This window comes from Aptenodytes forsteri, unplaced genomic scaffold (assembly GCF_000699145.1).
Source record: "Aptenodytes forsteri isolate BGI_AS27 unplaced genomic scaffold, ASM69914v1 Scaffold465, whole genome shotgun sequence".
Lineage (NCBI taxonomy): Eukaryota > Metazoa > Chordata > Aves > Sphenisciformes > Spheniscidae > Aptenodytes > Aptenodytes forsteri.
Window position 1 is genome coordinate 50738 of NW_008795039.1, and position 17279 is coordinate 68016.

The 17279-nt window shown below is 37.8% G+C and overlaps 1 protein-coding gene across 1 annotated transcript in view; it reads right to left on the minus strand.

Annotated features, from left to right (window-relative positions):
- The window catches only part of LOC103896923 (usherin-like), a gene marked incomplete at its 3' end in the record, with an annotated part of 118972 nt that overhangs the window by 46841 nt on the left and 54852 nt on the right, over positions 1-17279 (minus strand). Inside the window, exons 4-9 of the mRNA XM_009276851.1 lie at positions 10942-11071; positions 9694-9757; positions 6931-7225; positions 5436-5620; positions 2140-2361; positions 720-813 (exon numbers count right to left, since the gene is read on the minus strand). Coding sequence (XP_009275126.1) covers positions 720-813; positions 2140-2361; positions 5436-5620; positions 6931-7225; positions 9694-9757; positions 10942-11071 — 990 coding nt within the window. The remainder of the gene's footprint in view (positions 1-719; positions 814-2139; positions 2362-5435; positions 5621-6930; positions 7226-9693; positions 9758-10941; positions 11072-17279) is intronic.

Genomic DNA, 17279 nt, shown 5'->3' on the forward strand with positions numbered 1-17279 from the left:
GAGACTGCAATCTACAGATGTCCCAAGTATCTACAGATGTTCCAAGTATCAGAAGGTAAATCTATGTTAGCGTTTTACCTTGGATTAGGCATGCAGTTTTGAAGCAAATCTCCAAATTTTCTGTATTTACTGTGCTTTGGTTTGCGTCATGGAGCTGTCTTGGACCATTTGAACTGTTCCCTTTCAAATGAAACTAAATTGGAAGCTGAACTCCAGGACTGTGCCTACTGCGCTCCATCTACTGAATGGGTCTGGAGGCCATAGGACCAAACTAAAACTACTGTAGAGTAAAAAAAAAAAAAAAAATCCCTGAAGCACACTGCTGTGAACATTGGGTCTTCATTATCTTTTCGCTCTACAGATCATTTGCTAGCAGGCAGAGCCATAATCTTTGTCAGAGGCTGACAGTCTAAATTCAGGTTTCCATGTAATGTTTGAAAGTGGCATAATCCTCTAACAAGAAACCAAATCCCTGAACACAGCACTCCTAATGGTCTGTGGTGGAATGGCTTTTGCTGAAGGGGGGGGGGGGGGGGGGAGCCCTGGTGGGGAGAAGTTTTTTGTGTCCTTATTTTATGCACACCCTGCTATGGAAAGTTTCCCTATAAGACCTAGGACCACACTAACACACATACGCATACACACACTCTTTCCCAGGACTAAAATCCCAATTTTGAGGCTGTTCATAGGTGACGTAGATAGACAAAGGAGATACTAACATTATTTCCTTCTGTATAGCTTTCCTTGACACACAGGCACCTATATGGTTCCATAGCTACGTCGCAATTATCAGCATGGCCATGACAATTACACCTGAAAGAACAATAGGCAGTGAAGAAAAAATTAAAACATGGAAACGCATCTGTCCAACAATATATAACATGGTCACGAAGACAATTTTGTGTATTACATAGTCTGGTTCTTTGTTAAGAACAAATAAACACCAAAGAGAATGTTCTTAAAGTGCTGTAACCTACAAAAGACTACTTTGCTCAACATATTTGTAAGTATCAATTGCTTTCCGAGAAAATAAAAAACAGCATGTAGTAGAGCTACTATATAATAGAGCTACTTATATAATACGTAATGAAAACTATATTTCAGTATATAATATTAATATGTAAAACTTTACTAAATAAATGGCAATTACTCATCAATATTAAGCCTTACAGTGTGGCTATAGTTTTTCAAGAAATCTTAACTGTATCAAGCATAATTTTCTAGTTTAACCCATTTTGATCTCAGTTAAAAAGTCAGTTTCTTACTAAAATAAAATCTGTCTAGATATTAGTTAATAGGCAATAACCATCCCACTCTACCCGAAGGGCTGCTCTTCTGGAGGCATGGTGTAGCTTTGCAAACTATAGCTGAAATTATTTTACTGTTACATAGTCACCAAGACTGTAGCTGTTTTAGTAAAAGCATTATCATAACACATGTAAATCAAGAATCAAAACATATTAGCAGTGTAGAAAATTTTAATGTAAATGTGACCTCTAATGGGGTGCTTTCTCTCAAAATGAGAACTACCAAAATAATTTCAGGAATAATACTTATTAACAAAAATCTGCACCATATGTTTCTTGGAAAACTATTTCATTGCCAAATTTGCATATTATTTACAGGGCATAATTAGTCCTTTCACAAGACAGCACACTTATCATATACAATAAAGTTGTCAGTCACAGATAATGTAACACTCTTACTGACAGCTGCCCAGTTTTAAAAGGAAAACTACAGCTAAAACAAAGAATGAGCTCTGCATTAAGACTGTTAAAATTGCCATGTCTGGGAATCTATAATGAAATTTGGAAGAGCTACTGAAGTAAAGCACAAGCCATGGTTTCAATCATAAGCCTTTGCTTAGAGGCATTGGTAATTCCAAGGAAAGGACTGCTTTTGACAGATTTGTGTAATAAGTATAATTAATTTTAAAATAACATGTGAGCAAATGTTTTAAAAAAACAGTACACCAATCATTTCAAACTTGATGCACTGCTTCAGACCAAATTCCCTTCTCATTCATAAATGTAAAAGCAGAACAACTTCATTAAATTTTAGGCAGGTCATTATATACTTTGCACAGCTGTAATAGTCGGAGGCAGAGATGGGTGGGGGAAAGAGTTCCATAACACCTACCTTCCGCTGACTGTAACTTCATTAACTCCATAGTATCTATGCCTAAAATTTACCCAAGACTCATTAGTATGATACTGGCCGCCGAGATGAATCCTCACTTGTGTAGCTTTTACAAATTCTTGGAGAGATGGAGTATTGTAAAAATCATTGTAACCAGGTCGGTGATTTGGTTCCGGGGTAAGAACACTAAAAGTTAGATTACCACGGGAATACGGTGTAAAGCTGTTTAAAGAGAGAGGAAGACAAATGAAAATCAAAATATCATATATTTTACAGATGCTACCTCCTAATACCCTTTTCCTCAGAGAGGGTCTCCACTTAACCGTGCATAGGTTTTTTGTGGTTTCTGGGGAAAATTATGTCAGTGGATTCCCAGTCACCAGAATTCAAGCAGGGAAAAAGAAATGTCCTCTATATGTCTGTTTTTCCCCAAACTGCCATGCTCTTCTCCAGACCCTAAGTTTCCAATTAAGAGTAAAGCCTCTAAAGGGCAACTTCAAAATATGAATAAAGTGTGACTGATACAGTGTCATCTGCACTCAGTTTTCAAAAAGTTTAACACAATGTCTTTGAGAAACATGAACTACATAAGGAAATCGTGCAGATGACTAACATGATAATTAACATGCCCATATTGTTAATTATATATCTGCTAAACACATATAAAAAACATACAGAAACAATTATATTTTGAATTACAGAGTCACTGGACTGTATCACCTCATTCAATGAGTGAGCAGAGTTAGAAACACATGCCACCTTCCAGTGAGCGAAGTGCAAGAGAATTTAATGGAATGCAGCAGGATTGAGAATAAAACTGTGTATTTAAGCCCAAGAAGGGGAAGGACAGTCCTGAGAATTCAAGCAAAGGCTGAGTAAACAAGTATATATAACTGCAACATTTGCACAATTTGGTATGAATCGTATCTCATGTTGGTGTATTTACTGGGCAGAGTTTAGCTACAAGTAGAACTTGCCTCCGCAAGAGGCAAGAATGCCTGCTTATATGCACACCTACATGGGCTCATTAAAAATAGGTATCCCACGGTATCACCTGGCACTTGACATACAACATTCAAAAACTGTAATTCTCATCACTTCAAAATATCTCTGAGCTTTTGAAAGATGAGATTCGTAGTTAGACTAGGTCTGCTGAGTCATACGCCTCTGTCTTCACGAAGGATCTTTGAATTTACTGTGCCCCTATCCAGGTCAGTGCCTCACAAACGTCTCAGTGGAATATATCTGTATGTTTCTCTGGGGGATACTGTCCTCTCTTCCCCTCTGCAGAAAGTTAAATAAAGTATTTTTCTTCCATGACATATAGAGCTGTAATGGAAACGTTAAGATGGGTATGAACAGCAGACGAATGACACCAGCTTGGTATGGAAGCACCAGAAGGAACAGCAGATGGACTGTAAGGCTGATGGCACCTAGATAAGCAGGTCATCTACACACAGCTTCTCAGGAAACCAGGAAAACAAAGGAGATCCTAAAACAAGGGTCAGCCAATATTCAGACTAAGCAAAGACTCAAGCCTCTGATAGGGGGGGGATAAAGGACAGTGAGCAACTCCTAACTTACAGAGGCGGTACAGGATAGAGAAACAAAAACCTTAATTGCTTTCATCTCCCAAAGGACTCAGAAGAGTCCATTCAGTACTAGCACGTGGTCACCAAACCAGGAACCCTCAAGCCACGGTAAGGATTTCAAAGCGAAGGTCACTTGCCTTCCATACCAACCCAAGGAGTCCTGGCTAGGCCACCAGGATACAAGCACACTGGTGTCTAAATCCTGGACAGACAATTTGGACACATCTTGGCACTTACAAGTATGTGGGTATGAGAGAGAAAGAGAGAGAGCAAGAAACCAGTTTTGTTTTACAATAAAATTACCTCCCCCTCCTATAAAAGTCTCAGCGGGGAACTCTGCTACACCGCTGACAGATTTGGAGCACTGTTCCAACAGTAACTTCTCTTTGAGTACACAGAATACTCACCATTACAGGGTATATTTCTTATCTTTTAATCAAAGCTTTCTGTACATCAGCTGTACCCAAAATCATTCATTCATATCACTTCTTATCATCATTTACGTCGTAATCGAAGGGGAGAAACAGTGCTACTTACAAAACATTTATGGAAACAGTTCATACTTAACTCCTCAGTTCTTTTTAGAAAATACACAAATACATATTTCTGGGTTGAAAAAGGCATTACACGTCATTCGGGTTATTTATCCAAAAACGTTTGGCTTACTTAAGAGATTTCCCTTCTCCTCTACCCTCTGCTCCAAGGATCAGCAATAAAGCTCAAAGTCCTTTGCTGAAAACTGGTGTAACTCAGATGACCTTATGCTCCTCTCCTCAGAATACTGAACTCCTGGAGAACAAAGATGCTGACGTTTGAAAAGTCTTAGGAAGGTAGCAAAAGTGAAACAACAGAAAAAGCAAAATGCCTACAGCACCTGGTACTGTATTTTCTGACTGATTTCCAGGCAAGTACTAAACAAGCCTAATACTGACTGGCATCTGAAATCAGGCAAGAGATGGTGCATTTGAATATATGTAGTGGTATAGATTCAAATATATATAAGTACATACACGCATGTGTGTGTGTAAAATTATAATATATAGTAACTATATATTATATATGTTATACACTATATTTATGAACTGTATATTGTATATATTATCTATTTTTAAATTTGCACATGCTAACTGTCTTCTCGCCCCGCCCCAGTTTTATTTTGGTTCTTGCTTAGAAAGGTTAGAAAGCTTCAAGATACAATTTTCAACCCATTTCTTACATTTTTTGCATGATTAGTAGTAAGGCTGAATGATTTTCTTTTGTACTTAAGTTTGGCCTCTCTTCTAAGCTTCAGAACAAGTTGCACTCTTGGAGATCATAAGGAATACTTTCACATTCACTAGATTGTTTTAAACAATCTGTTATATCAGTACCTTCCTCCACTCTTCATCTCAATGTGCTGTAATTCTACTGACAATAGCCCCCCAAAAAACAAGCATGTAAAATTTCAAAAGTCTAGCTCAAAAATAACAGAGGAATCAATTGTGTCACATTTCTCAGTGTCTGAAATCTGATAAAAATGACAGATGACCTTTTGGCAATCTTCAATCGAAAGGTCAGATTTGAGATCTTTTATATACTCAGCAGCCCATAATAAATGAGTATACCAAATTAAAAGATTCTATCTCATTGGGACATAGAAATGAATTGTGTCAGGATGTTACCTGTTCAAAGCATCTGTATTATGCAGATAATACCCACTCATACCTAGGAAGCTGCAGACAGTTGACAGAGTCTGGTTTTTCCAGAGGTCCATTGTTATCCATTCCAAAAATACTGCAATTTTTAGCAAAATACTGCCAGTCTTCCCAGTTTAGTTCATCTCTTTTTTTCCTTTCAATTCTTATTGCTTCAGGGTGTGGGCTAAAGAACTGCAGTATAATATAGAATACCTACAAGAAGATAACAAATTTATAAACTGATATTAATAGCTAAGTTGTAAAACAATGAGAATATAACCTTATTTTTTTTCAGTGTGACAATATGGTCTGCTTTACCATTCACAGACAGAAAAAGAACCAATATTTCAGTCCAGATATTTCTAGTTAAAAACAAAGATAACCTTTTTTGTTAAACAAGCTCTTTGATCTCTCAGACATTATTACACAACTGAACCGTTGCATCAGAACTCCACTTTTTCCTGAAGACCATTTGAAAATGCGCTACAAAGTCAAGTCCATGATTTGTTACATTAATACTATTTTTGCAAAAATGAAGGGCATAGCTTTGTGTTGCCAAATATTTGATGAGTTGTTTGTCTGATAACAGGTAATTTTTTTTTTCTTTTTTTTTTTTTTTTTTAGGAATCTTCCTATTTTTAGCTTGGAATCTCAAATGCCCTGTGTTGCATTAAAGAGCACTTCACCCAGCATACTGCTTATGCAGAAATGTGTATGTGTTAAATAAGCCAAGTCTTAGAACTTCACAGACATTTGAACTCACTTTTAACTAAAGGACTAATTCTTACTTATGTAGCCAAAACCTGTCATCATATTCTTTCCCTTCTCCCCAGTAATGACAAAAAAGAAAAAAGATAAGCTAGCAAGAATACACGGAAATTTGGTAGAGCCCCTATTGTGAATGTATCCCCACTACTGATATGTCCCTCCTTCCAAGACATCCTGACACTCTTCAACAGCATAGTGAAGTGTTAGGTGCAATCTGGCCTCTTCAGGAACCTTGCCTGCTTATCGTATTCTCCTTCCATATTCCTCAGGAGGCTAAACTACCATCTCCAGAACATCTACAAAACAGAAATCCCCTCTGATATGTCAGCATGCCGCAGACATGTTAAATTCCATTTGACTGCAGTCAGCTTCCTACCAGAAGGTATAAAACAAACACCTCAAGTTTCAATAGAAATTAAAATTGAAGTTGAAATTTACAAAAGTGGCATTAAAAGGGAGCAACCAATTTCTAAATATTGGTGTCTTCACAGAGGATATCCACTCTAGTATATCTATTCTAGATTACTGCTTGTTACAACAGCCAAGGCACATCAAAAGAGAATGACAAGAACCATAATGCATTCTGTTGCCTTTTACATTGTTTCATACTGATAAAGGAAGTTTTCTTCCTCGTCCCCTAAGGATAACATCTTAAAGCATAAAGGTTTGAATTTCCTCAAAATTGTAATGAAATGTCTATAAAAACCTTTTCCTAGTTTTGATTTAATGAATAGCAAATGTAATCTTCTCATTACCTGATACTGTCCATTTTGTAAATCTATTGTGATAGAAACACCATGATCCAGACCTGCAGTATTAGCAAACACAGATGAAATCCAGGTGGTCCCAATGTCATCATCATTGATGTAATACAGAGGATGAGCTTCTACATCCAACCTCAGCACTCTGTCATTAGTAGTATCATCTGCACCATTAGGGATGCAGTACCTCTGTATCAATGGGTGTACCCGGGGATGACTTCCAGGACAGCGGCACTCAGACTGGGTATGCAGATGAGGAAATTTTCCAGAGAATACTTCCAAAATGTCTCTGTCACAGCATATAAAAAAGTAATTACATACATGATAAAAAAGGACAAGTACCACTTTGTGCCTCTAGGCTCATAGATTAAACAAAATTCAGCTTAGATTATAGTAGAAGCCCTAAAGCCCTGGTTTTGTCTCACATAAATGAGGCAATCAGCTAGGAATCAGGCCACCCAGGGTCCCTACGTAATCAATGGTAAGCAGCAGGCACCTTCAGAAGGTGTCTGTGAAGAAGCACTCTGGAGTTGCTTTCGTTGCTCCACAGACACACATGGAGCTCCACAGACATATACGGAGCCAAGGGAAATGAGCTCCTTGTTGGGGTGTCTAAAGCTAGGTAGGATGAATCCAGCCCTAGATGCAAGGAGAAGAACTCTTAACATTTTATTACGGCGTCACGTCTGACTCCACTCAGTGATCTGGACACTGTTCTTAAGCATACCATAGCATTGGTGTATTGCCTGTAACCACAGATGAGTTGAATGTTTGCACTCAAATCCTCCAAAAAGACCAGCTTGAGCAATATCACATCGCACCTTAGAAAACCTGGATAGAAATATTTTCACTTTCAACTAACTTTAATACAGATGACCACTTTTTTAGCTGCCCCAGTCTGTGATCACTCTAGTTGCTTCTTACAGCCCATGTCAAAGCCATTGAGTCACTTTAGTTCCCTCTGACATCAGCAACTGAAATAGGTACATAGGTAGGTAGGTAGGTAGGTAAGCAGATATATGAACGACATGGGCAGGTTACCTAAACGTTTATCTGCTCATCTCTGGTGTAAAAGAAGGATTTTGTGAGCCTAGAAGATACTGAATTTTCAAATTAAAAAACTCTTACTTTTCCCATTTTCCTACTTTATCAGTAAGAACATAATTTTTGTATACTTATTAAGCAAATAAATACTTGTTAGCTGCCACTACAAATTCCACAGAACCCAAAGTTACAGGCTCTTTTAGATAGCCATCGACTTAAATTAATTGATGTGCAGGCAAGACTTTCCTTCTCAGTTTATCCCAGACAAACATTTTGGACCAAGTTATTTGTGGATATAAAACTACATCTACAAAGACATCATTAGGTCACAACACTTTGTAAAATACCTTATCTTTCTATTTTTAAACTTTATTCATTTCACTGACTTAAATTGTAGTTCAAAGGATTTGACAAGCATTGCTCTGAAAGAATACAACCAACACGATTTTCATATAACTTGGAATTCAGATTCATATTAATACTTTAAATTCACAGGAGCTCAGTTCATCTTGATGTCCTGCAGACAGCTGAGCTCCTAGGAAACCGCTCTACATCTTATTGAAAGACTATCATTAAGTAGCCTTAAGGTCTGCAGTCACAAGTGTCATTGCATGTAGCCTACCCAGAAGCACCACGCAGACAAATAGGACCTGACTACTTCTGGCCAGCTTGAATTGACTAGATTAATCCAGCATGAGCTGGATAACAAAGGTAACATTTCTTTGTAATGCACTAGGAAGGGAGGCTGAAGGGCCACAGAAATTGCAGTGGCAACCGTAATTTGGCCTCAGGGATGGAGGAAGTCAAAGCAATTGCCCAGGGCTATGTGGGCTGAGCTAGCAAAGTCATTGGCGGCTTTTGGTGACAATCTAATATAGAAAGCAATGAACAGTCAAAACAAGAGCACCTCGGGGTAGGGGTGTGTGTGTGGGGTGTGGGGAGCATCAAGAACACCCGACATGGACATCTGATACCATGGGGAAGCTGAAACCAGAGGAAAGGAACTGCTAAGCACAGGAGCCAAGCTCGCAGCCACGAAACCAGCATGCCGACCAGTTGGAGTGCCTGTCCTCTTCACTTGGATCACTAGTATTAAAGTGGTCTAAACTGGACTGGCCCGCTATGCTCCCTTCCTCGCCCCACAGTTTACATGGAGATCTGGGAAAGCTTGGCAAGTCTTATCCAGCAGGGCTAAGCTTATGAGCACATACTATTATGTCAGAATTACGATGAGTTGATAACACCTAGATAGTTTATAAGCATTGAAATCTAGCAACTGGATCTACTCTCTGCAAGAACACTTACTAAGTCAGGTTGTAACAGGAACAACAATAACAAGGAAAGCACACACTTGTTATTGAGTGTTGAGTTTCACTACTATGTATACTAGCTATAGTTAAGCAACAGTTCAAAAGCAAAACAACATTAAGTTGTTGAATTTATTATTACTCAAGATTTTTTAGATTAAAAGTCATCTTTGAAATGAGGATCAGTAAACTACATCTTCATAAGCAATCATCTAAAGGAGACACCAGAAAAGCACTATACTTTGGAAGATAAGCATATTGTTATATATTCTTTCTTCTCACCACACTCCTATTTTTTTTTTTTTTTACAAAAATAAAGGTCCTTTACCTGTTTGTAAGTTTATATATTCTTTCTTCTCACCACACTCCTATTTTTTTTTTTTTTACAAAAATAAAGGTTCTTTACCTGTTTGTAAGTGCCACTGGGTAAAATCGAAAATCTTGCATTCTTCCAACAAATTGCTCTAAACCTAAGAAAATATATTGTAAACAAATAATCTACTGAGCAGAAGGCAGCTTTGCACTGCATGAGAGCACCTTTAATTCAGTAGTCAAAGACCTCTTTTGCACAATTGCCCCTCCCGAACGAAACCATCTTGGACCTGGACAAAACTTTTGAGGGCAGTGACTTAATTTTTTTTTGATAAAAAAGAATGATTTATAATAACTTTATAAGAACATTTTGTACCTATCTCTTTTCTGATTAGAGAGGTGGCACAAGGATCGGCTCATTAGACAGAAGTAATGAGCCAGTCCATGTGCCACCTCTAATTAGAGAAGAGATACAGCAGGTACAACTGTACCTATCAATTTATACAATAAAGATAAAAAGCATTTTAAAATATTCCTTTCTTTTATACATTTATTAGTTATCCAGTATTCAGAATCAAATCACAACAAAACACATTTCTAAATACAAGCTTTCAGAAATGTGGCACAGAATGACTTTCTTGCCCAAGAGGACAATAAAGTTGTTTAAGTGACATATAGTTATATTTAGGAGTTAGCTTCAAATTCTGCATGTTCCTGAAGAGCAAGTCAGTGTCCTTACATCTGCAGAGCCAAGAATTTGTGGAGAGCAACAAAACATCCCCCAGCTGTTCTGCAACGATCATGTCATGCTGTAGTACGTATGAAATTCTAGATGTAGATGAAGAGTAACACTATCAGGCATTACTATAGGCTGAGGGGTTCTCATTCTGCTAGTGGTTTACGTGAGTATCGATAGAACTGAAGAACATGAACAGCCAGAAGTCTTCAGCTCTATTCCTGACTCTGGAGAGGAGTGTAGTCTAGTGGCCATGCACAATCCCGTTCTGAAATAGCTTCATATATTCACTCAGAAAAACTGTGATCGTAAATTATGGAATGTGTCACTTTACAGACCTACATTTTGGAGAACGCAGGAAAACCTACCTATATGCAGTAACGCATAGAATAAATTATGAACCTACAGGATTACCTACCAAATTTCTATCTTTCAGCCAATCTTTTGAGAAAGCTAATTGTACAATAGGAATTTTCTCCTGCAAGAAGATATTACTTCTCAGCGTATAGATAACTTAAAATGACCCACACACACTTTTTTAACCACATCGTCCACATCTTATTTTCAATATTCCAGTGCATTCCACTAAAATACTACAAGATTTACCTGTGAAACTTTGTCCAATTTGCAGTGTACCATCAGCATCTGCAACTGTTCCCACAAGAATCCTTGAATCAAAAGGTGTGTTGTCATCTTCCCAGCCATTCAAGAAGAAACTAATTCTGCTGTGATGCACCTATAGAATCAATGCAAATGGGCAAACACATGCTTCGTTATGCAATCTATATGTTGTGTCTATCATTGATTAACTGTTAACATTACTTCGACCTACTTGCTGCGTGTCTTCATTTTTGGTGCCTACTGAAAGTAGACTGCTAATGAATGGATGGAAAAGAGGTATCGAGTTAATAAGATTATCGCTCAGATGCACAAAGTATAAGATTTCTGCAGTGGTTAAATCAAGGAAGAATCTACAGTACAGTGATCTGGTGGGGAGGGGTAAGAGAGGAAAAGGAGAAGGGTCTGTTTCACAAGGTACGAGGCTGGTTACAGCTACTTCACCACTTCAGGCCATGGGCACATGTTACAGCTGTCAGAGCTCTTCTCATACACATCAGCTCGTACAGGCCTCAAGGGGCTATCTACCATACTCAGGATAACCAAACGCAGCACGTTTCAGCCAGGCCTCTAACACCCCTCCAAAATGCCTCCCTAACCCCAGCATGTTTCCTTCTACAAGGGCTGAAGGGAACAGTATAGGAACCAGCTACATCTACTTTACACCCAGTGGGTAATTCCCTTACATCAAGGGAACCCTTGGCTAAGAATATGCACTCAGCCAGCACCCCAGGGTACTGTTTTCTGCAAGTGTTCCCTTCCCTGCCAATTCATTTTAAATTTGAGCTAACGTTCATAGAAATACTTTATGGCATTCTCCCAGCGCCACAAAGTCACAAGACGCTGAGCTTTTACAAAGTACTTTTTTGCATTAAAAATCCTCATGTTTAGGTTACATAAAATTAGAAAAAGTTTAATAATATAGGAGTGCCTTTCAGCCTTACATTTTTTGAAATTCAATACTCATTTAAAAACTACAGGCACATACAAAATGAAAACTGGAGGCATCATGGCTATAGTCAGCTTCCCATTAATGTAGTTAATTATAGAAACTAAGTTCAACTTATTCAAAACTTTTGAACTCTGTTGAATTGTTTACTGAATAAACTTAATCTCATTTATTTCAGAAAGCGATTTATTTGCAAAACTGAAATTACTTGATTTTTAGCAATATTTAGCTTGCATAAGGCTTATTTCACGAGAGCTTGGTAGCCTTCAGATTTTGAAACATCGCTTTGTTGTTGCCAATTTACAGAGCGTTATTTTCATTTTGCAGATATGGATGCCTGGTGAATCGTGTCTACAGAGGCCAAATAAAACTAGAGTGCTTTAGCCTGTCTTGATACCCATGCTAATCAAAACAAAATAAACCTGGAATAATTGCTTCCATAAGAACAATATATATGTGAGGACAAACAGAAGGTTTACAAGCCAGAATAATTTGTTGCAAAGAAGAAAGCCAGAACCTGAAAAAATATCAGTTTGAAAACCACAACGTAAGCACTCACAATGCTATTCCAACAATAAAATCTTTCAAATTTCAGACCAAGATAAACAGACACAATTATCTGTAAATCTGAGCTCAGATGATCAGCATCAGTGCCTCAGGCAACGAGTCTATCAGTATTTTAAGAAAGAAAATATGAAATGATATGGAGATTTTTGTATGGTTTTTTTAATTTATTTAGGCTTCACATAAAATTGTACAGATGAATTTTTCTCCTTAAACTGCACTTTCAAACACACAGATGCATGCTGAGCTTTATTGCCATTTCCAGATTCAGTCAATATTTCCCAAATTTAGCCAGGAATATTTATTGCCCTTCCAACTGATGGAAATTTGAAGGCTATTATCATAATTACTAAGCCTTGAGATTTGTTCAAAAAGTTATTGCATATGAGTTTCACCACTCAAAATACATCTCTCCATTTTAAATTATCTTTTGTGTTGACACATCAATGACCTAAATACAACAGTTTTTTATTTAATTTTAATTCAAAGCCCTCTATAACATCTGATGCCCTATTTGCAAGAGCCTAAGTATATGTGTGTATGGTGGTTACATTGCATTTTTTTTCTGCATCACATTTTTTACAGCCTGTTACTGTCATTTGGTGTTTGACTGTTATCATCATAAAAGATACAGGCTTTTCTACTTTGTTATTTGTAGCATTATCTCATGTTTTACAACATCTTTGCACAACATGCCCGCACATGAAATATAACTAGTGAAAAGTTCTCAGTGGTATTAATGCATAAAAAAGAATGTGGTTCCATCTCTACTGTCTTTACCCAGCCAAAAGCTGATGAACAGCCAATTTTCCTTTATCACATTAGCACAGCCATGAGGGAAACACATTTGTTCTAGTCAGCTACACTAAAGATACTATTACCAATCTAACATATACATGTTTTATATCAGCAGTATTCTCAGAGTATGAGGGAGCCAACAATATATTAACACTAGCATGACAGTTTATTTAAGAAAAGAAAATTGTCTCTGTAGAGGGACAGAAGTTAGAAATGTATGGCTAAAGCTCAGTGTCACTGGTCTAATAAAGGTAATAATTCTTAAGCTTTCTTTATAGCAGGTAACACTCCTGTGGCAGCTCTGTCATATCATTCAAATAAAAATGTTGTCTTTTACAAGTTTAAGAGTACCTTTATTTTTAGTCGGATATGAAGCATGTTTCCGCTTTCCTGTTTTCACTGTAAAACATTTGTAAGCGGAATTCAGAAATGGGCGCACTCACCCTCATCAGCTCCTTGCAAACTTACCGTCTCAGCTGCAGCTTCTACAGGACCCGATTCTGCCTCCCCCAGTGGTAAGCAGAGTGCTCGCCTTCATGCACCCCTACTGAAATCAGTGGGACTATTTATGACTTGAGTGACAGCATTGGGCCCTAAATGACCAGGTATTTTTACTTGTTGAAAATAGGTGACCAACGACAATTTTAAATCTCCCTCCCCCCTCCCCCCCCCAAATCTCTTTGTATTAAATAGGATTTAGAATAGTTGGGTTTAATATAGCACATCCCCAAGGTAGCCCTAAGCACTTTACAATGCTGAATTGGATATCAGTAGTGCAGTGACTGTGTAAGGCAAAGGCAGCAGTCATTATGCATTTGGCAGTAGCTCAATGTAATGATCCCCCTGCTGGTTATTAAAGGGGGTATGAATATCTGACACGGGAGGAAAATGTAGGAGGAAAACCATGTGTGGTATAAAAAAATCCCAGCGGCTCTCCACTGTGGGAGGAGAGGGATGTCTCAAAGTTTGGTGTCAGTTTAGACTAAGCTAAATAAGAAGGAAGGCTGGCGCTGAATCGGCAGTAGCTCAATGTAATGATCCCCCTGCTGGTTATTAAAGGGGGTATGAATATCTGACACGGGAGGAAAATGTAGGAGGAAAACCATGTGTGGTATAAAAAAATCCCAGCGGCTCTCCACTGTGGGAGGAGAGGGATGTCTCAAAGTTTGGTGTCAGTTTAGACTAAGCTAAATAAGAAGGAAGGCTGGCGCTGAATCGCGGGTTTGATGTGGTTATTTAAGGTCTCCTGACCGTTAGCATTAAATTGCATACAATACCACAGAAATAAAAGATGAATTTCACTCCTGACTAGGACAATAGGATTATTCCCCTGTTGTCTTTATTAATAACGTTCTATAGGAATTTGCCCCAGGAGAGTAACAGGAGATGGGTAGGAAAGGCTGGCCTCATGGTTGTGCAGAGCACAGGACCAGAAGCTTGGGACATCAGCGCTCTAATCCCAGCTCTGAAGCCATCCCTCCCTCCCTCCCGTGCCTCCCCATCTGTCAAATACTTAGCAAATCACCTCACAGGGAGGTGGCAAGGATTAGTTACTAAGATAAATTCACTCTGCAACTACATTAGCCTCTGCCAATGCACAGCCTAATACCAATTCCAAGCAATGGAAAATCCATTTGATGGTGAGCCGAGATGGTGAAAGATATCCACAATCTTTCCTCTAATAGCATTCTTGTTATGATCCAGAGGAGTTTCAAAGATGAGAGGTGCTGGGCCAATGAGCTGATAGGCAAGTTCCTTCAGTGCATCCCGAATGAAGCTCTTATGGTCCTCCGTCACTGCCCAGAGCCAGCAATACCAAATCCAACCACTTCCTACCTAGGAAAAATTCTGAAGGACAAGCTACCGCTTATAAAATGAGATAGGGACAGAAAAGGCATTACAACTGTTTCTTTTCTCACCTAACGATCTTCGCTACTCAGAACCTACGCATGAAAACATAACAATGAAATTTAACGTGAATTGTTAAATGGTTTGGATCAGGCAGAGCTGTCCTGTAAACAAAAGCCAGTATTTTCATGTATTAACTGCTAACAGAAACTTCCACTACATTGCAGTAACCTGTGTGGCAAAAAAAGAAGCGTCACAGCCAAATACTGCACTTCAGAGCAGTTGTACCGGCTTCGACTGAGGGACTAACTATGGCAATAAGCAGAAGCAGGGGAGCATATAGAAGCACGGCAGGCATGTATGATGCTGCTCCTGAATACTTGCTGAACCTCAAACCACTGGCAGCTCAGAGACTTCATCAGCCAGACATGGTTTCTATACATTTAGTAGCTTTCCATGGATTTCTTTTGCATGATTTTGTATAGCTGGTCCTTGAATGCAAAAACCTGTACTTCCCCCAAAGGCGCTCACTGTATAGACTGAGTCAAGAATACCATGGTTTTTTTCTTTCTCTCTTTTTTAAGCCTTGAACTGTAGTGTTGTCTACAGGTATAATGTATAATGGTGTAATAAATGTATAAATAAATAAATAGTATAACAGGTATAAATAAACAGTATAATAGGTATAATAAAAATATTTAGTATTTCAATAAAAATTATCAATATGCTTTTCAAAAAAAGCCTAATATTCCTCTTCATTAACACAGAGGTAGAACACATTTTGGGTATCAAGTAAAAGACACAGCTCTATTGATTCCCTTTTTTTGAGCTACTGTGGCACTTTCCAAGCCAAAGCCAATTTGGGGGAATTCTGAGACCCCAATCTACAAAGTTTTGGCTTTCAGGTAATAACACACACATATATTACATTGCTACATATAAGTGTGATATCTGGCACATTTAAGCAACATACACTTTTTCTTCACGCACATTAACCCTCCTGTCATCAAAATGTCCTGTTACATATATATAAAGGCAACTGAGACAGTTTTAGTCTCTTCTGTATAGTACTGAATTGCATCATTTCAGCCAAAATAAATGAAGTTAAGTGAATTCTTCAGTGGACGCTATAATCTTTTTGCATCAGTAAGATTTTTCCATTAAAAATAAGTCCTAATATTAATACTACCCACATACCTTGTGCAAAATTATTTCTAATAAGTAAGATAGGAAGGCAAGACATGGAAAAAAATCCTTTATGTTCCATTAAAAAATAATACAGAATACCTAAATTTATCATAGCAGAGCTCAAGATCACTAACCAGAGATCAAAACTCCACTGCACTAAATGACATACAACCAACAGATGCGGTAGTCTCTTCCCCAAATGTTTTAGAATTTATAATTATTATATGTTTCAAAGACATACCTGTTTTTTAGTAAGTACAATCTTTCCCTCTAAGTTATCTTTCCTATCCCAATATTTAATGGCACGGGAAAGATTTATTAAAATATTACAGATAAATTAAGGGGAGTTATTTCAAGACAACATTAATCTCTTCTACTAGTTAAATATACATTCTTTTTACTCTTATTCATCATAGCTCCTAGTAACCATAAAATACAATTTAATCTTAAAGTTTCTTCTCATCATCTATTGTTCTAATAACTAGATCACAGTGTCTGGCAAGACAGATGAAGAAACCAGATGGATTTCTTCCCAGATTTGCAGGCCATAAATGAGGAGTTCCACAATAGAGAGAACTCTGGCACCAAAAATGAAAGAAAAAAAAAAAAATCTTTTCCAGTCATTCAAGCCAAATGATTCCAACCCTGGCCTATTTAGTTATCCAGCCAACTTAGTGATGGCAAACACTTCAACTGTAACTTCAGCTCTTAAGGCTATTTATACCATCAAAGAAAGTCTCAGATGGCAGGGGCAGGAATGACCGACACATATAAAACAAGGACAAGGACCAAAAATTCATCTTCAGATAAATACTAGGAAATGCAATACATTGTAATGGACATGTAATGGACACCACTGTTTTCAAATAAGATAAAAATGAAGCAGTTCAGGGATCTATGATATGTACCAGCCAGTGAACAAGATTCTTCCAAATATGAGGTAACTGCAAACTAAAATTTAAAAAAAAAAAGCAAGCGC